Raw genomic sequence first — 21,085 nt, forward strand, 5'->3', positions numbered from 1 at the left:
TTTCAAAATTGTTAGACTTGTCATTTAACATAGTTTCCTAGTAGTCACATATATATAAGAATCTTTCCTTGATAGAGAGTTTCCCATGACCTGCTAGATGTGAGATCTCCATGGCTATTAGAGCTAAGTTCCTAGTCTTTATTAAAAAGGTTATTAATAAAAGACCTGTATGTAAGACAGGGTCTTATGGATGCTGGGCAGTACTGAGCTCTCCTCTGCTCAAATGCCATGCATTTTGCTAGTTTGCTTTAAGCAGACACATGCAAGCTGAGCTCTGATCATGTGAGATTGCAAAACTCCACCTGAACAGATCTCTGCCTCCTGCTTCACACCCTGGCCCAAATGGGAGCCCCTCTAACAGCCCCAGGAGACAAACAAGCAGTTAACCTTGTACCTGCTCACCCCTGACCTCACTGGTTTTAGTAAACTCCTCTTTTTAAGCACTTTGAAGAAAAGAAATGGGGCAATGAATGAAATTGTCAGGTGTTATTTTTCTCATCGGTCATGCTTCATCTCCTCTTAGTTCAAATCCACACACTCTACCTTCTCTCTCTTTGGCCTGACTTCTTTAGCCACATCACAGTAACTCATCACTGCTTCCACAAACTTCAACATTCCCAGTCCTGCTCTGCTGACAACTTCCATCTCCTCAAAGGTAGTATTAAGATTCTTTAACAGAGCTGAGGAAACACAAAAATACCACAAGTGAGTTGAATTGCAGTGCAGAAGTCTTCAGAGAAATAGCTTTCCCCACCAACATTGTCTGAAGTACCACTTTAGTTCTGCAGCCACAGAGCAATGCTGTGATAGGCACTATGAAACATTTGTCAGAAAATTAGAGACTTTAATCTTAAAATGAAGTTAGTGGGCTACAAGCACAACATTGCTAGTGATATTTCAAATTCTTTGCCCAAGAAGCAAGTGCATTCACAAGTTGTTCAGCATGTCCCAAAAGCAGCAGTGATGCTGCTTTGTTAAAAAGGCCAAATTGATCTCTTAATGGAATTACTCTGGATTACACCCATGGGAGCATAAGCAAGGTTCGGCCCATAAGCTTTAAATGTAGCCTGTCTTCTTTCTACCATATACATACCACATCTTAATTGCCACCATGAGAAGAGGTTGTAATGCTTCTTTCTAAGTGGCTAAAAGCAGACAACAGTTCTGCTCTGCTCTTCTCTCTGTTTCTTGATCTCTCTAAGCAGAAGTGCCTGTGACCCTAGTTAAGACTAGGATGTAAACTGGATGTAGCAAATGGCAAAAAGGTCTTTGCGTTCTGAAAAATACAGTCACCCCAAAAGTGCAACACCTGCAGCACTGTGGACTGCAGCTGTTCCTTTGCACGAAAAGTAAATCCCATATTCCCTGCAATGCTGCAAGGACTCCTGATGACATGGGCAGTCACATTAGGAAGATGCTACATTCTTTCCACACACACAGGTCAGTAATTTACCTCGTACAGCTTTCACTTGGCCCTGAGTAATTCCATCAAAATCTATCTCCATTAGGGATCGCAGGAAATTAGCCTCAGACATCATTCCTTTGGCTGTCTTCCAGTTTAATTCTTTGTACCCTCTCATTATGAGAATACATTCACAGACAGTCTGCACCTGCTTAGGGGGTTTCGCAAATGATCTAGAAAATAGATGAAGGAGACAATGGAGGAGACAAAGCACAAGATGCCAGACATAGTTGCTTCCTGTTAAGACAGTCACTGCAATACAGCAAGACTGCCCTACACAAAGTGAAAGAGACAATTCAGGACAGACAAGAAACGACTAACTAGACAAGGGATAAAAATATTTATTCTATTTGGACAATTTGATCAAAAAGAGACTAAAGTATTTCAATTACGGTGGGCCTAAAACCCTGAGCTAGTGAGGCATGTGTCCATTGGGGCAGGGAAGGGAGAGCTGTTGCTGTTTCCCAGACAGCTTAGGACTAGATGTACCTTTACATCTGTCCCCAAATACAAGATGTATAATAAAAACACAGGAATTAATTCAGCAAATAAATAAATTTTTATGCTATCAAAGCATTCCTGAAAGTAAGTGTTGTGTGTTCCTATTCACGCAGAATAGAAAACGAGGAGGAATGGAGGTATTTTAACAGCCACTGCTTAGACAAAACCCACAGCAGTTCCCAATACAGCAGGCACAGGATAGAGAATTTCACGGAAGACATCAAATGTACATCAAATGTGGTCTCTGCACCTGGACAACACATGCCCTGACCTTTACCCACACACCATGCAGGTGGGGAAGGAGAGACTCAGGCTCAGCCCTTGCAAACAAGTGTTCCACAGTAAATTTCCAACTTTGCACTACCGCAGATCTGAAGGAATCACCTGATCTCAGTAACATCAGATTTGTCAAGCTTCTGCAGCTCCAGTTTGGCAGCTTCTAAAATAGGCAAGGCCTCAGCCAAGGCTGTCTCAGCCTCCTTCTTCTCCACACCAATAATCTTATTCTGCTCCTCAATTTCCACAGCTTTTTCTTCAGCCATTTTTTTCTTCTCCTCAGCTAGGAATTGTAAAGGCAGATCCATAAGTAGATTGTTCACATTTATGTCCAGAATTTACAGATTTATTCCTGGTTCAAAATCAGAAGCTACTATCAACTCATTAACCTTTTCTTGATAACTTGCTAATGTTTACAGGGCTCCTCCCATCACTTTTTGGTTAGGAACAGTGCTAGTGTTCCACATAAAAGTGCATGTAGCTACATTTTATCCTATTCTTCCCGTGTGTCTTTCTTCTAAGTTACTTACAGAATCAGTAAAGTCCTTTTCTTGCTAATGCCTTAGTAATGGAAGAGAAGAGAAAGGCAGGAGAACACAATCCTGAGTTGGATCATGAGTATAATGCACTATAGGCAATTTAGCCTTACAAATAAAGGCAATCTGGGTATGATATGAGACCTGTTCTTGTAGTAGGACACTGGATCAGCAGAGACAGAACAAGTTCATCTCTTGGAGCAGCTGGAGCTTATAAGAGCATCTCTTAACCCAACACAGACTGTGTGCACCTTGCTTACCCTGCAGGACACCTCAGGAGTTCTGAAGTACTTGCCTACTGCTGTGTTTGTTGAAATCTCTTGTAACAAAGCCTCACAAGCCGCTGACTTTTCTGCTAGTACAATCTTTTGCTCTGCCAGTTTCTTGTTCAGTTCAACCAGCTGTATACTGGCTTCTTTCAGTTTATCTAAGCCCCCCTCCAGCCGCTTACATTGCGCTAGGTAAAAAAAAGAAAAAAAAAAAAAAGAGAAAAGTATTAGTGTTTCATTGTTACTGTCGCACAGGAATAGACAGTCTCACAGCAAGCAGATATGCTTATAGTTGTATTTTGCAGCAGACATCCTAGTTTACAAAAAATGGGTGGAAGAGATTTTTCTTTTCTTAACTCTCCCACCCAAGATGGTATAAATGCCAATCTGAGCCACTCTAGAGCCCTGTACCGTGGCTTCCTTTTCATTTTGCAATGTTCCTCTTTAATCCTCTTTACATATTTCATTACCCACAGACATATAAATGAGAACTGTTGCTTGAGGAAGAATATCAAACATTGAGTTGGATAGAGCTGGTCTATTAAAATCTAATCAGGCTCTCCCCAAGCAGAAAAGGGTTTAGTCTGAAGATTCTGGTGCAGGTTCTACAGAAGAATTTGGGAAAATCCCACTATTTGATGTAAAGCCAGAACATTCACATATGGCAAGGATATTGGTCCAGTGTCAAAACCATAATCCAGCACAGCACTGGAGATAGAATTAAAAAAAAAAAAAAACTTTTGCATTATATGGTTAATACATGGGATTTTCACCATAAAGTGTTTTTCTATTTACATTATTTAAATATCTTATTAAAAAAGGAGAAAGCATCTACACTGGCTTACCTAAAATGAACTCATTTTTCTCCTCAAGCAATTTTGAATATGTATGGATAAAATCAAGGTAATTCTTCGGTGTGACATAGTTGCTCCGTCTCAATTTCTGCAGAAACTTCTTGCTGAAATGTCCGACAGATTCATGTACCATGACTATGTGCTGAATCACCAGCTCCGAGCTCTCTGATGGGACACGTGGGCTAGCTCCTAAAATTGGGCAGCAGAAATAATAGTTTTTAAAAAATCCAAAGTTTTCCAAGAGTTTGTCAATTATCTTCCAGCTTTTATGTACATCCAAGCGCAAGTCTGCTTTTCAGGACAAAAAGCAGTTTAAGGCAGAACTCAGAAGAGAACCCAGGTATGCTGGGTTTTGGATCACCAGTTTAAAGTTAAGGTAACAGCCCCAATGAGAAAGAAAATCATGAGACCTACAATGCCTTCAAAGTAAACAATGTGTTTCTTGGACTATCCCAGGAATTAAGGGGTTAAAGATGATGGCATTTTACATACCGACAAAGGATTTTGCAACTGCATACAGGGCTTGGGGAGGCCAGCGCAAGAACCAGTCAATACCAGTGTTGTTGACAAGACCTTAAAATAAAGGATAATATTATCAGAACAATTCTGTTGTAACATCAGCATGTAACCTGGAAGACAGGCCTTTGCTTAACTTTATTTGCATCAAGGATTTACAAGATTTGTCTTTGTTGATTCCTGCTTAGCAACAAGATTTACCACAAAATCAATACCTCAGTTTTAAAAGTAAATAATCAGCTTTTCAACTAACCCCAAAGTACCATTCTTTAGGATGTACTATTGTACAGGATGCAGTAAAAAAAACTGTAACAAGATATCTTCATTCTTAGGGTGGGATTCCCACCAGCACTGCTCTTTCAGGAATCTGTTGATTCCTCCAGAGCTACTTCCAGCTGCCTGTTTCAGAGCAAAGGATCAGGTGCTTTTTGGATACAAAAAAAAAATTGTTTCTCTGACCATCATCTTGGCTTTATAATAATTTAGTAACACACATTCCTCTGTAAACTACAAAAGAGAGGCTGTAGATACAGGCCATCTGTACATTTCCGGTTCAATGAAAATGACCAATAGATTTCTTGCTGTTCAACTGGAAAATGAACTAATCTGGTAAATGTTAATCAATAATTCCTACTGATATGTGGCAATTAATTGCAGGAAAAATCACACACTGCAAATGTTAATCATGAAACCTACTTTACTTAGCCTTAGTTGCCAAACATCTGTGTCTAGCAGAGACCTTCTTTTGCCTGCAAACCTGTATCACACAGGGAAAGGACTAAGCATTGTCTATGATTGATACCTGGAAAATTCCTGCACCACATTCTCAGAGTGTCCCCAACTGGGGACATTCCCAGGACAATATGGAGGTTGCATGCACATTTATTTACAAAATATTGCCAGACACTCTCTTTAGCTGGACTCATTCCAGCTTTAGTAGCTTCATCTCCAATCTGACTTAATATAGTGTCTTTTTCATCATCTGGAAACAGGGCTGGCACCATTCCTGCAACATAAGAACAGAAGAATGCTGGTGAGAACTATGCTGAGGGTAATAGAAAACCATACGGCTGGGGACAGGGCCAATCAGAAAGCAGAGAGTCAGGAATTCTAACCCTAGGGTCAGCAAAAATTATTCTGGGTTCTGGATAATTTTGAACCTCTATGCTTCTCCTCCTCCTTCATGGAAAACAGACAGGAAGTACTTAGGACAGTGTATGGGAATTTAAAGGAATAATTATTTAATTTTTGTTCAGACTTCAACAACATAAAATGTCTCAAAAACACAAAGTGCTTTCAACTCTCCAAAAAAAAACCTTAGTATCTTTAAAGACGACAAATCATCAATTCATATCTTACTTCTCTCAATCACATCGCTAATACTGTTTAAGTTATCTAATATACATAAACAGAATGGGAATAGAATGAGGGAGAGGGTTGGAAAGATCCAGAGGCAGGAAGGATACTGTTTACATTTACCTGAAGTTAACATGTTGTTGATGAGTTCCAGGAAACTCTCTTCTGCTACATGGGAATCCGTAAACAAGAAGATCATGGACTTGTTCTCAATGCCCAGCTTTAGATACAATTTTTTCAAATCTTCTCGGAAGTTATTCTCCCCATATCCTCGACTCAAGATGATCTCAAATACCTAAGGATGCAAACATATACTCAGAAGACCCAAGATACAATAGTAAATTTGGAACTCAGCATCCATTAGATTTTGATCAGTGGTTTTGGTTTGATTCCTTTATCATCAATAAATATATAATATCAAAAAAATATGCACTGCATTCTTTTTAAATAATTATATATGTACAACCATGCAGGAATCTACTCCCCAAAATATCTTGTGTTCCTCCTCTTTTTTTTTTTTTTTCCTTTTTCTTTTTCTTCCTTCCCAACCCACCAACTTCTGTAAGAAACTGAAAGTATCTTTGGAGGAACAATTACTAACTGAATATAGAACTGTATCAATAACAATAAGGTTCCTCAAGAAGCATTGGAATGCTGCTGTAATGCAGGTAAGCAACACAAACAATAGTTAAGGACTATTCATTTTTCACTCCCAAATTGATCTTTTTTTTTCCATCCCCAGATCCGAGTACTGACAACAATTTGGTCCTCTTAGCCCTCCTGGCAACCACCCCACTGTATTTTTCTCCCTACAGGGAAGAGATGCCACACTGACTGTACCTTCATTGACCGTCTTTCTCCTTCCTCTGCCACTCCAGTTTAATCTTGGTACCAATATTGTTTTTTGTGAAGGGTCACTAACCTCACATCCAGCTGTATATGCAGCCAGTCTCGTAAGGGACTGCTTGCCTGAGCCTCCTACTCCTATGAGCAGGGCATGGCCGTGGTCCATCCGTATGATGCGATGTACACGGATTAAGTGCTCCAGAGCATCATCAAAAAGAACCAGATTCATTTTAATATTAAATTCATTATATTCTTCCAAAATCTCCTGCAGAGAAAGGTGGACAGAAAGTTACTAGGAGACCAGGGAAGGAGTAACATTACTAAAGTAACAATCTATTTAGAGGCACACTGCATAAAAGAACTCTGGGGAACATAAATCACTGGAAAGTACCGTGGAGTCTGTAGCTGATGCTCTGTGTTCATTACTGTAGACCTCAAAACAGTAGCAATGAAAATTCTATGTCCACACGAAAGAAGAATGGATTTCCTTATAGTTTGAAGCAGGCTCCTGCTGCTTCCTCATGCACAGAGTCAGAAACAGGCAAAGTTCCAGGCTGAAGCACATTACCTGAAAGAGAGCTTTTGCTGCATCATAGTCTTGAATATCTTCATAAATACGAGGCTCTCCTTCACTCAGCGCTGTTCTGAAATCTCCAAAAAGAATAGGATCCCTCATGGCCTGCTCCAAATCGTCTGGGAAATTCTCCTCAATCAGGTGCTTTATATGGCCTTGTACCTTCAAGTATATGAAACAGTCAGGCAAGCCAACAGAGCAGGTGACTCTGAATACAAGAACATTTAGAGGGATGATGATGCAAATTCTTGCTCAAGTATCAACTGATTTCAAGGGCATATTGATGTCACTAAAAAGCCCAAAGTTCACAATGTTCTAATATATTCTGTATATAATCTAAAATGACCTAATAAACAATACAGGAACCATTCAAGACAGTGGAGTGCAGAAGTTTAATGCAAGAAATAATAGGCTTATTAAAAAAATAGATTATTGTATTTTGGCATAAATATTAATCAACCTTTCTTCTCGGCATTTATATGTATGTCTGGCTGCCAAAACTTCCCCCAAATCTTGATGGTATGAATGAACGTACAAATACACAAACGTTGCAGTATAATTATTCTGAGCTATTCTGAGGGAAAATTGAGCTGGAAATGTGTCTTTTATGTTTGAGGAGAACATTTTAAGCAGGAGACCACTGAAATCTCTTTCTATCAAAGCAAGATGTTTACATAAATGTAGACTTTGTCCAAATCCTCCTCTAATTTTCAAGATATAAAACTGTCTTGCTTCTCTCTTCTAAGATGCAATTTGGATCATTTTCCAGTCTGCATTAATTGCCAAAACTGAATGCACTGTGTAAGAGCCCAGCTCTTACCCTTTCCTCCTCCACAATACACTTCACTATATAGTCACATCCTGACACAGTTCTTCCCAAAGAAAGGTACTGACTTGAGAAGGAGGCGATTTCCTCAGTTTCCACCTGCACTGCTCTCACATTCATATATGTCACCTGTGGCACTGCTAACCAATATTTCCTGGACCAGTGAATCCAGTGAGACTTTTTGTTCCTCTGCAGATCTGCTCACTTACTCTTCTACAGTTATTTTATGGAAAAAAATAAAAAATAAAAAACTTCCATGGACCATTATTTGAAATTAATGGAGCAACAGAATGGTCAGAAAAGTCTGTAGTCTGACTACAAGGACATAAGTGCACCAGTTGGTAATGTTGCTGTTGTAAATTAGTAATATAGTCAGTGACTACTAAAAAGGAAAGCAATTACTCACCAATGCCTTGTCTGCTTCATTAATCAGCCTGTCATGGAAAACCCTCAGACACTCATTTCTCCAGACTCTCACCATCTGGGCAACTGTTTGGAACCTGCATTAACATCAAAATATCAGACTGCACCAGATGAGTCAATAAGATCCCTAAGGCTGTGTTGTTAATAACACTGATCAAAGTCTGGATTGGCTTTTTCCATCTTTTTGTTTTTGTTTTTTTTTTTTCTTCATAAGGAAGAATAATTAATTTGTTTGCATCTTTACCTCTAGATACCATATTTAAGAAAGAACATTTCTCCTCTGCATGGTGATGGTTCTGTAAAAAGTGACCAACTGTGACTGTTTTTCATCTCATCTTCACCTGGATTCATCCAATGTAAATGGGCATAGGGCCACTAAAGACAATTTTTCTACTCTTACCTCTCTGGAGTTGTAAGAACAAGCCCATTATAGATCCTCGAAAGATCCCGCAGATTGAAAATGTAATGGAATTTGGAAGGAGTAGGGGGTAGATCATGGACAATCATTTTATAAAGCTCCAAAGTACACACTGTCATCTTGTCAGCGATGGCTGCTATAGATTCATTGAACATCTGCAAACATGAGAAAAAAGAGGTGTTTTCATGAGATTGCCCATAAAGAACTGAGTGTTCTCAAACATATTCTGTTTTACAACTTCTACCCCTGCGTGACATACTTCACACAACTGAGGGCAAACATTTTTAGAAATTCACATTAGTGTGTAGCACGGACACCCTAAAGCTAAATGTTTTGGGCAAGGTCCTGAGCTTGTACTGTGCTGAAAATGATATGGCCATGCTCTGAGACTGGAATTTCTATAGCTCTTCCATAAAGGAATAAATAAATTGCTCTTCTCTTGTATAATATTGCAGTTTAGTTGGTTAGTTATGCACTTGACTGCTTTATACTAAATTTTTCACTCATTCAAGAAAGAATTTGCTGAACTTGGGGATTTGGTTATTGAACCATAACCAAATGGTTCATAGATTTCAACCTATGAAAAGCATTGGTCTCACAAATTATCTCCTAGCTTGAAAGTTTACATACTATTGATGAATTTATCAGCTCTGTGCAAACATCTCTTCAGAAGGGAAGCGGAAAGGAAGGGTATGAGGTTCTAAAGAAGAAGAGGGAAAGCTGATAAAGAGGACTTCAGGTCTTTTGATGGAAATAAATGTCTATTTAAAAATAGTAAGTCAAAACCAGCCTTTTAAATACAATAAAAATTACCTCAGTATGGCCTTTCAGGATGGAAGCATAGATCAAGTTCAGTGATTGCTCAGAAGGAAAAGGTACATTAAAAACACTGAAAAGTGAGATGAATCGAGGGTCAATCTCATTCCGACCTCCTCCAGCTTTCCCCATGGCAGCAATAAAACCCAGGTCTCGAAGAAGTTTACAGGTCATCTCCTTCCCGCGGTCATACAAGAAACCTTTTTCTAGCAGCAGCTTCAACAAGGCAATAGGTTGCTGTGTGCCGTACTCATCAACCTTTGTAATGCAGAAGAGCCAAGATGTTTAGAGAGTTGTGCACCAGTTTGACAAGACTGCTATATATGTGGAAATATTGAGCTCCATACTTGGTAGAACTTTAGAGGCTCTAAGTGACAGTTTGGAAAGCTCTAGCTGATTGAGAGCATTCATGCCCATGTCTCATATGGGATAAGGGCCTCTTCTCCAAGGTAAATAAATACTCTTCTGTGCAGCTGATAAAGGGGAAAGGATGTTTTCTACAGGAGACCAATTTCAGCCAGTATCAGGCCACAAACACATGATTTTAATGGCATAAAGAAATGATCCAAAAGGAAGTCTCCAAAAGGAGACAGGTCTAATACACAGAATAAATATCGTAATAGACAGAAATAATCCCTACTGCAAACAATTTCTTCTGAAGACCCTAAACTAAAATGCAGTTCTGCATTTGACACGAATCGCTCTGACTTGTTATTAGATGCATCTCTGTGAAAGAACCACACCAGCACCACCCCACACGTAGCTATATTAACTTGCAAATACCCTGGCAGCTTACCCTTGGCATATTCATATCGTCCATGAAAACGAGGAGACGCTTTCCCATAGGGGGGCCGTAAGTGTCTTTAGCCCGTTTCTCTACATTTGCCTCTAGGTTTCTCTGAATGTCCATTGATGTGGTGCGAGAAGAGAAGTTAATTACTAGCAGCAGCTGCGGAGGACAAGAAATGAATAAGAATAGATTTTTACCTTTTTTTTTTTTTTCTCTCTTCCTAGTAGAGCAAACATTGCTCTGGTCTAGTTATTAACTTGCATTACAGAGGATGAAAAAAGAGTCAAATTCTTTTTCTAAGCACATATATTTACTTTATAAAATTGAATGTCTATGCGGTAGAACAGAACAAAATGTATTATTGAATGTCTATGCGGTAGAACAGAACAAAATGTATTCCATCCTGAAAGATTCTCAAATCTTTTACAGGTTTTGGTCTGAGCTTGCAGTCGATCTCTGTACCTATATGAGGCTCCATCAAAATCAGTACTTCTACCCACAGATTCAGGCTTCAAAATGCAAATTTAACAAAAAGACAAAGAATGAAAATGCAGCTTTACAAACACCATGAAATGCCTCATACGTACATTAAGGTCTTTGTTCAGATGGTTTAGGAAGTTTTGTGTAGTCGCAGTTTTTGAAGTACCCGATTCACCAACAAGAACAACTGGGCGTTTTATTTTTACCATCTGTTCTAGCAACCAAGTAGTGCGTGTGGTATCCACTGTAGGCACTGAAAAAAAAAAAAAACATGGATATGATAGCAGGTCAAATTAAAATGCAGTGCACTGAGGGATTTATATTTATAGAACAGTGCTGGATCAGAGACACAAGGTATTAATGTGCAGTTGCACAAATGTATAGTGAGAAATATCAACTTACTAACAATGTTGAAGGAAAATTTTAATTGCTCAGCCACATCTTGTTTGAGATTTTAGCATAGGGATCTTTTCTCCTACATATATGCTAGAAAGGAAATTATCCTCCATGTAGAAAGGTCATGGACCAGTTAAGCTCTGTTTAAGTCCTATTTCAAAGATATAATCAGGATTTGTTTGGATCATAAGCATTTTCCTGGTACTCTACAGAAATGAATTTTGTTTCTTATGAATAATCTGCACTTAGGAACAACTTTAGAGATCATATCTCTCTGTCAGTGAAATTAACCTGTGCTTGACGAAGTAATACTATAAAATAACATCTATTAATTTGTCATAAACTATGAAAAGCACTTGTCACCATTAGGGAGTACTTGAAGTAAAAACAGATGACAATCTTTAGGTTTTTTTTATATATATCTACTAAGCATATTAAATCAGCGATTTGAGACTTTTTCTCAAGTTTCTTGAGGCATTGTCCATTCCTAAAAAAGCTTTAATAACCAACTCAAGTTTTTAATTCTTTCCTCACTTCTTTATTTATTACACAATGTTACAAATCTCAACTCCTTCTGAACTACCATGACAAGATCATTGAAGAAACTGAATTGTGTTGTCACAAGAAGCTGAACCTGATCCAATGACCTTCATCACAAATAGAAGATGTCCCATTCTAAGTCCCACCACTCAGTAGCAGCACATCATCATTATATTATATCTTACCTAAAATGTCAAGAAATTTCTTTTGAGGCTTATGAATATATTCAGGAACAAGTTTCATCCAAGGTATCCACCTTTTTTTAAGGACATCAAAATGGAAGTCATACAAAGTTGGCAGCTGACCTGCAAAGCATTTAGCAATTGGAGATTTTCTAGAGCACTGAAATATTTCATGAGAAAATAGTCTGACAGAGAGGAAAATAAAAAGTAAGGTTTGGGACCAAGTGGTACAACTGTGTTCCATTTACTTGTTATTTAACAGGTTAAGAAATCAAACGCAATTTTCCTAGTCCAGTACATGGATCATACCACCCCTCTTTGAAGCATCCTCGTACTGGTTCTCTCTCCTTAGCTTTACACAGAAAAATACTGTTTAAGAATAGGCCAGCAATTAAGAGTCCTCTAGCACCTGTGTCTTTGCATGGTTTTCAGTGGTAGTTGTACAGAGATCATCAAACATCTTTTGCAGCCAGGATAGCTAGCTGGAAGGAAGAACAATGCTCTGCCTTCATGGAAACAAAGCCTTTATTAGTCTAATCAAAGGGAATCAGAGTAAATTATGAGAAAATCCTACCTGGCAACTCCCCAGGCTTAGCTAGGATGTTATCATCATGAACAGTAGACATGGAGGAAATACGTTTAACTGTTTCATCAAACTTAATTCTTCCAGCATCAAGAAGAGCAGCGCCTAGGGAGCAATATAAAGCTTCCAAGAAAAAGCACTCCAGAATATCAGGTTCATCATATTGTGTCACGATTAGAGCTTCCAACATCATAGTCAACTGCACTACCTGTTGTAAGACAAGACATGCAAACAGAAATGACAATTAAAAGCATCAAAACTCTAACATCTTTCAGCTGCCTGTTTCATAATCTTTTGTCCCTATAAATGCTATCTATTAATATGAGTATTAATGACCACAGAAGAGCACTATAAGGAAACGATTCTCTCTACTGTCTCCTGCTGCTCATCACTAGGAAATGGACAAGTCAGCAAAGGCTCTACTACTGCATCCTCTTTGGCATTCTTTTACTCTATCCATGATTTAGTTTCACATTTTCAACCATTACTTTGCATTCCTCACCATATTTAAATCTGTTTGAGGAACAATAGTCTTCAGCCTTTCTCCTTGTCTGCCATCCACAATCCCCTCTATGATCATATCAATAAGGTAGGGCACATATTTTTGAAAAAGATGATTCAATTCATTTCTCTCTTGCTGTGGGAAGAAACAGACAATAATTCAGCACATACAAACATTGAAAGCTGTTTTATGGCAGCAATGTTTCTCATCACTATCTCATTAACCAACTGTGATTGTTCTTGAAGACCTCACTTCTGTCAAAGAGAGGATAGTTACAGGAAGAAATGTGACTCTTGTATGGACTGTTATTTCAGGAGGTGTCGATCTACAATCATCAACTGATAACAACTAAATTTTCTTACTTCGGTTCTCTGTGAACTAGTTTTAAATCTAAATGTATGCAACAAGGACTAAGTAATCTTCTCTGTTAACTCTTCATGGATTAGATAATTTCTTAGATCTTCACTTCTCAGATTCCATTATAAAAATCAAAGCAGAGCTAGTTTGTATTTACATATGTAATGGAACTCAGTGAATAGAGGCCTTCACAACAAATGAATTACAAGGGAATTCATAAAATCAGACTGCCTTTACAGAGATTTTCTAACACCTGTCCACAGTCCATTATTTAATACAGATACTGTGATCAAGCGCAAAAATTCCTACCTCATTTCCTCTTTCTTGGGTCCACTTTTGCCAGTAAGGCTTGTATTTCAAATTTTTAGGATCTACAAAGACCATTCCACACCGGGATACTGTGGCAGGAGATGCATACTGTAGATCTCCAACCTATGAAATAATCATATAGGATAATCATACACTTTAACAATGAAAACCAGCCACAACAACTGCTTTTCAGTCTTTGCAGACCAAGCTGGCTCTAACCTTTCCTGTGTATTAGATTTTACAGTCATCACTTACTTCGAACAAAAGAGCACAATGTGCCTGGAGCCTAATCCGCTCCCCATTTGCTAAGGTCAATAATTTGTTGTCATCCATCACAGAATTCATATTTTCCACCCAGAGAGCATCCACATCTCCATCAAAAAGAATGTATCTGTGGATAGAGAAGTCAAGGGACACAATGACTGACACTCTTCCATTTTTACTATTTCAGAATATAGATCCTCCTCCAAAAGTGTTTGTGCCAGTCCCCATATTTTGAAGCCTTCTATGCATTTTTGATACTTGAATAGTTCCCATTCATCTCACTGAGGCTGGAAACTCACAAAGGAAGAGAGACAACCCCCTACAGACTTTCTGTTCATTTTACATTTGTTTTTGAAAAAATGCAGTATCAAATCCGTTATAATAACAGTAAAAGATCAACATAAAACTGAAGAGTATCTAAAAATTACCATGATGATTCCTAGCTATCTACCTTCGCTCTTTCTTGTCAGTAGGCTTGTTGATGTCCCGGAAGATGTTTGACAGGACTCCATCTGTCCAGTCTCGTGTGGTAGGGTCAAGGATCCCATATAGTTCAATCACACTCATAGCTTTAGGATTCAGTGTGTAAAGCTTTGTCAGTAATCCCAGCCTATGGGCACAGAAATAAAAGCAGTATAAAGATTGCTTTTCCACACCACCTCATGTTAACCCAAATCTTATAGTCAGCTATAGATCCTACCATGACTACACATGGCAGTCTATGGACTGTGCCATTTTACAACCAGATTTCCCTGTATCAAATTCTGCACTCACTTGGTTTGAGCGTGGCACAAAGCATTAATGACAACTGTCTTGCCACCTCCGGTAGGTCCAACCACCATTGTAGTGTGACGAGTTAGCATTGTCTCATACATCTGAACTACTTTATCCACCTAAAAAAAAATATTGGTTCAATAGACTGCTGGCTGTAAAACATCTATGGACCAGATCAGCAATTAAGCTCTACCAACTAAGCTCTCTTGATTTGCAGGAGTCATTCCAGAGTGCAGCAATGCAAATCCACCCAATGTTTATGACAAAAACTCAAGCAATTAACATTTTTTTTTTTTACCTGGACTGGTAAAACAACATAACCCTCTTCTTCCAGCACTTGTTCTACAGCATCATTAAAGTTAGGGTAGCGGACTCGGGGACAATCCAGGCCAGGAAACAGGTCAGAAATTAGGCCAAGGAAGAGAGGTACATCTTCAAACACAAATTTAGGAAGATTCATATCTCGTAGAGCTCTCATCAGTACGACATCCTAAACAAAACATAGCAGAATCAGTCTCTATCAAATAGCTAACCAATTATCCAACATGTAGTAGTTTCAAACATCTCTAAAAAGTTATTGCCCAATTATATTAGCACAGCTTTGGAAATGCTTTCTTGGCAGTTACTACTGGGGGAAAAAAAAAAGACTTTTTAATAAGGATTAAGCTGATCAGAAGCTAAAGAAAAAAATACAGCATTTTTTCTATTCTAATGACCAAAATGCCAAATGAGAAGGGTTGGAGTGGTCTACACCACTGCTTGCCTGATCTCATATTAAAACAACCAACTAAACTCCCACCTACAAATCTGTATATGGCTTTACAGGAGAGTTTCTTCTATTTTTCTCCAATTTTTAAACAAAAATTTGAGTAAGAATTCCCCTAGGCAGTTGAGTATCATGACTGCCAATGTGGAAATCTAAAAAAATAGGTGTAAGAGAAAGCCATAATATTCAAATGGCATGAAAAAAGCGCCACAAGTGCCACTATTTCTAAGGCATACAAACTATAGCAAATTTGTAACCACAACTTCTTCCTACTGGAAAAGATGATCTGCCCAGAGCAATTAAGTCACCAGTCTACCTCACTGAGGTCGGCTGATCCCCTTTTCAGCTCTCCAGCCATCACCAACACCGACTTGAGGGCTCGCAGTCCAAAATCATAATGATGTTGTTTAGAAAGTTGTTCTTTAGCCAGCTTGTATAGTACTGTCATCTTTTTGGCAAGGGTCTATTTGAGAGTTAAGTCAGAGAATAACAAGTATGTAAGTCGCAATCAAACACTGACCATGTATACACATATGTGTATATTCATAAGGAGAGCAACACAATTTTCTTACCTTTGCCATAAGGAATCCTTCAGAAAAGAGCATGATTTCACAGATTTGCTGGAGATCTGGTACAATAACAACCACAGGCCTGAACAAAGCTTTTACAGACTCAGGGAGCTCAGTTCGACCAGCATAGCCAGGATTCATAGTAATAAAAATGCCCATTCGGTTATCAAGAGTAATTTCCTGTCCTTCAAACTAAAATCATAAAGAAATGTTAGTAAAATGTGTATTTGGAAACAAAAGAAATAGCAATATTCACAAAAACAAACAAAAAACAGTATTATTATGGTACTTAGGCTAAAATATTCAAAAATATTAGCTTTAGATATCCACCTGGATACATTCACCTGACTATCTGCACCCTAGATATAATCATCAAGACATTTCACACTTCACAGTCAAATTTTCTGTTTGAGAATCCCAAATCTTATAAACATCTGTAAGGCTGCCTCATGGCCTATATCAAAGTTAACTTATTTTTATTCCTAACTACTATTATCCCTTTTACTGTTATAAGATTACTAATATCCTTCTTTACAAAGAAAGGGATAGCAAGGAACTAAAAAAACAAATAGGATTTAATATTTCTGAAACAGAGACCACATATTCTGCGGTTTGAAATGTTCAGCACAAATGTATTACAGAAGAAACAATTCTTTGACCTAATGAGAGAATTTATCTCTGAACCTTAGCCTCAAGCAAAAGACCAGCTTTCACACTTACTCTTGATTGTTAATGTTTACCTGAAATGTTTTCAGGTGATTCATTAAAGCATTTCGAATAGTCTGAATCTGAGAAGAAATGACTGAAAGTACAGAAGCATCAATACGATTGAATTCATCAAAACATCCCCATGCTCCACACTGGGCAAGACCAGAGAAAATTTTACCAACAGCCTAAAAAAAACAGGAGAAAAGTCTCAACAACTCATATATAAAACGCTCAGCATCAGCAAACATTGGAGTACCCTAAAACTGTTAACAAGTGGGTAGAGCCACTGGATATTTATAGACAGCGAGCTTTTATAAAGGAGCTAGCAACCTGTCTCAGACTCTTCCAAAAACTACTTCTATCAAATGCAGATTGCAGATTCTATTATCAGAGTAAATAATGTTTTAACTCTTACTTTGAAATCCATGCCTTCGCCACAGTTTGTCACTACACACAGCAAGCCCAGGGCTTTGGCCAGATCTTTGGTTGTTTCTGTTTTCCCTGTACCTGCTGGCCCTGCTGGTGCTCCTCCCAAAAACATGGATAAAGCCTTTGGAGACAAACCAAAAAATAAAGCAAGGCTTGGATTATACTTATACTAGGCTGTTAACAAACATCGGTAACACAGCTTTGGGTATAAAAGCTGTATTTTGATTGTAAATGCACTTTATATTATCTTTGAGAATACTGCAACTGATCTTTAGAAGGATATTGCAATTTATTCCAAATATAATAATGTTCAGATTGTCTCCTAAGGGGAAGCAAGGCAGCAAATGAAATAATTATCTGACTGCACAGAAGTCTGTTTTAAAGGGCATGCTAGAAAAATCTCCTTGAACATACATACCTGTGTGAGCGTAAGATAAATGCGATCTGTAAGTGGGGTGATGACGAGTCGTCCATTCAAACCCATATACTCATAGCCATAGGAAAACGTGCCCGTGCACTGCCGCACATTCAGTTCATCCGGCTCTCGATCCCAGTAAAAACGTAGCTGGCTTTCCCACTCAAACTCCTGAGCCTGCAGAATGCTACACGAGAGAGGCTTGCTCACATTAAGTAAACGGATGGGAATACAAATTATAGATCTGGTATTTTCAAAATAGGTTGGAGGGTTTACCTGTCTCTTACGAATGTATCGACAATATCTCTAGCATGCACATCAATAATAAGAACAGTGTTGTATTTTTTCCTGTCATTTTTACTCAGGGGCTTTGTAATGCAGGTAACCAGGTCATCAATTTGCTGATGCATTTTTTTAGCATAATGTTTCATTGCCTGTTTTTCTCCCTTTTTCACTTTTCGAAAGACATCTTCCACCTCCCAGGTCCACCACACCTGGTTAGCAGCCAGCACCATCATGCCTTGGTACAGTAACATCCATTCAACCCTATGAGGAATAAATACAGTGAGGGAGCCTGAGTTACTGTTTACAAGAAGCCATCGTTTTATTTCTGCAGCAACGACAGTATAGGCAGAATGCATAGAATTCTGTCAAGGTAAGATCATAAAAAATCTCTCATGGAAAAGTTACCTATTCCATATGTGAAGTCAAAGTGCAATTGATAATGAGAAAAACAAACTGTGCACACATCACTAAAACTGAATATTCAAGACTTAGGGAATGATATATAGAGTTACATACGCATGTATCCATACTTCCCCACCCACAGAAATACAGGCTAAACTGTGTATAAATGAAAAAATGAAGTCTCTATATTTCTAAACTGCTCCAGGCTTATAACAACATATAAGGCTATTTATGTTATCCTTGACACTGATTTTTTCACCTGCTTCTGTCTTCACAGTATCTAAAAATGGCTTCTTTAGTAAGGAGCCTGTTAGTCCGTCTCATTTCTACCAGCACTGCTGTCATCCAGTTCTCCACTCTGCCTTCTGCAGCTACAGCCTTGCGGAACTCCATCACCTCTCCCTCTGCTGAAATCATGGCTGTTGCAATCTTCTCCCCGCTATCACCATCCCGAAACCTCAGGGAAGCTATGTTATCATACATCTGAAATGCGTCAAGAAAGAAACTAACTGGCATCTGAGAATCAGAGCTTCTAAAATTTAAGTGTAGCTAACCCCCATTTAAAGTTGAAAGGAAATTTCCATGGACTCTAAAGAGAAATAGATCCAATTTTAAGTAATCAAATACAAATACTGATGAATGCTCATAAACCAAACTGCAGAATAAACAGGCAGATAATCTGACTCAAATTACTTTTTTTTTTTTTTTTTTTTTTTTTTTTACCCCAGACAATAAAAATCTATCAAGAACTACAAGAAGGTTATATCATGACTAATCATGGGAGGGCATCTTGAACCTTCTACTATGACTGATACCAGCCTGCTCAAGACACAAGACAGACTATGGACTGGAACTGATTTGGTTATTCAGAAGATATTCTTTACATCCAAAAAATATTAGCATACCCTCAACACAATATACAGTATTGTCTGCTAAACTATAAAACATCTAAAAGCACAGGGTACTATGGCAAGTTGAACATACTACCTTTATCATGTGTTCCTGGACACAGAGTGGGTCACTGCTACCAAGGATACTAAGCAACTCCTCATCAGATATAAAGAAAAATCTTGGAAATGCATTTCGCTTTGAATCCAAATAATCATTCAAGCTTTTCTGACATTTTTCTAGCCCATCATTTATATGATGGAGGTCTGACAGCCGATTTGGGGCTTCGCAGGTTTTTTTTATTATTGGTTCTTTTACAGTTTCATCCATTATCTATAGAGGAGAAAAGGAAGTTTAGAAAATACTGAAGAGCAATGGATTACACGGAAATTATATTTAGCAAGTTACAAAATACAGGAGCAATCTAAGTTCTCACAGAAGTGAATTTGAGGTAGTTGAAATATCATTGCCTATTTTTGCTATACTACAGGAACATATAGATATGATATGTCACCAGCATGAATAGGAGATACTGCTATAACACAAGGGCAAGAGAGACAAGTCTGTGTACCTAGACAGCAAACATAAGCACATACTTAATTTCGCTTCTGTATACAGTGGTATTCAAGTGAAAAACACACATAGCATTTCAGAATCACAGCATTATTTCAATTTTGTAGCTGAGAAAAAGAAAAGCTGTATTCATACTGGGAGCATGAGTTCAGTATAGAAAGAGTGATTCCATACCAGCAAAGCCTTTTTAGCAGAGACAGCTCCTCAATCTACAGAAATGCATTTAAGCTTCCTCCTACGGTAAAAAGGTATATCTAATGAAAGGTAAAGGGGATTCTGCTGCCCAATACTGCCAGCTAAGGATCATGACTTTGCTCAGCTTAGCTAAGTTAGGGGAAGTCTTTGTGTATGGCAGAAATGAAGTGTAACACTTCAGACTTCCTGGATTCCTAAGCTCCAATTCATTTTAACACATCATCAGTGGTGTTACAAATAACGTTTCTGAGCAGAAGGCTACAGATAATAATGCAGAATACACTAAAACATTATTTTGGTCATAAGTCAAGTCAGTTACTTGCCTTTCTAAACATTGCATCTATGCTGTCAAATTTTTTTGCTTCGTCTGGAAGTTGCGATCTTATATCCCCACCTATAAAGATACTCTCCAGATACATCCATTTTCTCTGAACCACCATCCAGACCTAAGAAAGTCACATGTTACCATCAAAGAAAAAACACAATGGAAAGCCCTAATTATAAATAATAAACATTAATTATTTAGTTGAGCACTTTCTTCCCTACCTCAATTATTTCACCAATCAATGACAGAGTTTTTTCCCAGTGATGAACAGTTGACAGGAAAGGGCCCACAAATCGACTGCCTGAAATGCTCTGAAGATTGACAGTGTTGTCATCAAGAATCTGTATAATCTCATCCACAGATCCCAGAATAAAGCCTCGTTCCTGAGTGCCTTTGAAGTATTTTTGTACAGTGAATTTCATGTGTTCCCATGTTTCTACTATTTCCTTTACACCCTGCACAACAGCATAAAAAGATGAGCATTTCAATCTTCAAGAGGTAGAGAACTATAATCCGAGCATAGAGAGTCAGTTGGTCCAGCATAATTTTTGCACATATTTTCTAACTCTGGTTTATAAAGTGCCTATGCCAAAACAGCATGATTCTTCTTCAGATCTGTTTTTGTACGCCAAACGCACTTACTGTAATGACAGAAATCCAATATGCTGCCAAAGTCAAAA

At 38.2% G+C, this 21,085-nt stretch overlaps 1 protein-coding gene across 1 annotated transcript in view; it reads right to left on the bottom strand.

Annotated features, from left to right (window-relative positions):
• The window catches only part of DNAH10 (dynein axonemal heavy chain 10), a 53,117-nt gene that overhangs the window by 14,591 nt on the left and 17,441 nt on the right, over positions 1-21,085 (bottom strand). Inside the window, exons 27-59 of the mRNA XM_088532271.1 lie at positions 20,627-20,860; positions 20,404-20,526; positions 19,412-19,645; positions 18,684-18,907; positions 18,014-18,283; positions 17,741-17,924; positions 17,309-17,443; positions 16,926-17,078; positions 16,189-16,377; positions 15,933-16,079; positions 15,149-15,340; positions 14,851-14,969; positions 14,528-14,686; positions 14,068-14,203; positions 13,813-13,935; positions 13,147-13,281; positions 12,636-12,852; positions 12,065-12,184; positions 11,051-11,196; positions 10,470-10,622; positions 9,671-9,931; positions 8,840-9,012; positions 8,423-8,516; positions 7,185-7,352; positions 6,693-6,881; positions 5,894-6,065; positions 5,217-5,420; positions 4,391-4,471; positions 3,890-4,087; positions 3,071-3,232; positions 2,348-2,522; positions 1,454-1,635; positions 544-680 (exon numbers count right to left, since the gene is read on the bottom strand). Coding sequence (XP_088388397.1) covers positions 544-680; positions 1,454-1,635; positions 2,348-2,522; positions 3,071-3,232; positions 3,890-4,087; positions 4,391-4,471; positions 5,217-5,420; positions 5,894-6,065; positions 6,693-6,881; positions 7,185-7,352; positions 8,423-8,516; positions 8,840-9,012; positions 9,671-9,931; positions 10,470-10,622; positions 11,051-11,196; positions 12,065-12,184; positions 12,636-12,852; positions 13,147-13,281; positions 13,813-13,935; positions 14,068-14,203; positions 14,528-14,686; positions 14,851-14,969; positions 15,149-15,340; positions 15,933-16,079; positions 16,189-16,377; positions 16,926-17,078; positions 17,309-17,443; positions 17,741-17,924; positions 18,014-18,283; positions 18,684-18,907; positions 19,412-19,645; positions 20,404-20,526; positions 20,627-20,860 — 5,589 coding nt within the window. The remainder of the gene's footprint in view (positions 1-543; positions 681-1,453; positions 1,636-2,347; positions 2,523-3,070; positions 3,233-3,889; positions 4,088-4,390; positions 4,472-5,216; positions 5,421-5,893; positions 6,066-6,692; positions 6,882-7,184; positions 7,353-8,422; positions 8,517-8,839; positions 9,013-9,670; positions 9,932-10,469; positions 10,623-11,050; positions 11,197-12,064; positions 12,185-12,635; positions 12,853-13,146; positions 13,282-13,812; positions 13,936-14,067; positions 14,204-14,527; positions 14,687-14,850; positions 14,970-15,148; positions 15,341-15,932; positions 16,080-16,188; positions 16,378-16,925; positions 17,079-17,308; positions 17,444-17,740; positions 17,925-18,013; positions 18,284-18,683; positions 18,908-19,411; positions 19,646-20,403; positions 20,527-20,626; positions 20,861-21,085) is intronic.

The sequence above is a fragment of the Tinamus guttatus genome, unplaced genomic scaffold (genome assembly GCF_059628265.1).
Source record: "Tinamus guttatus ecotype Peru unplaced genomic scaffold, ASM5962826v1 Tinamus_guttatus_pri_ptg000459l, whole genome shotgun sequence".
Taxonomy (NCBI): Eukaryota; Metazoa; Chordata; class Aves; order Tinamiformes; family Tinamidae; genus Tinamus; species Tinamus guttatus.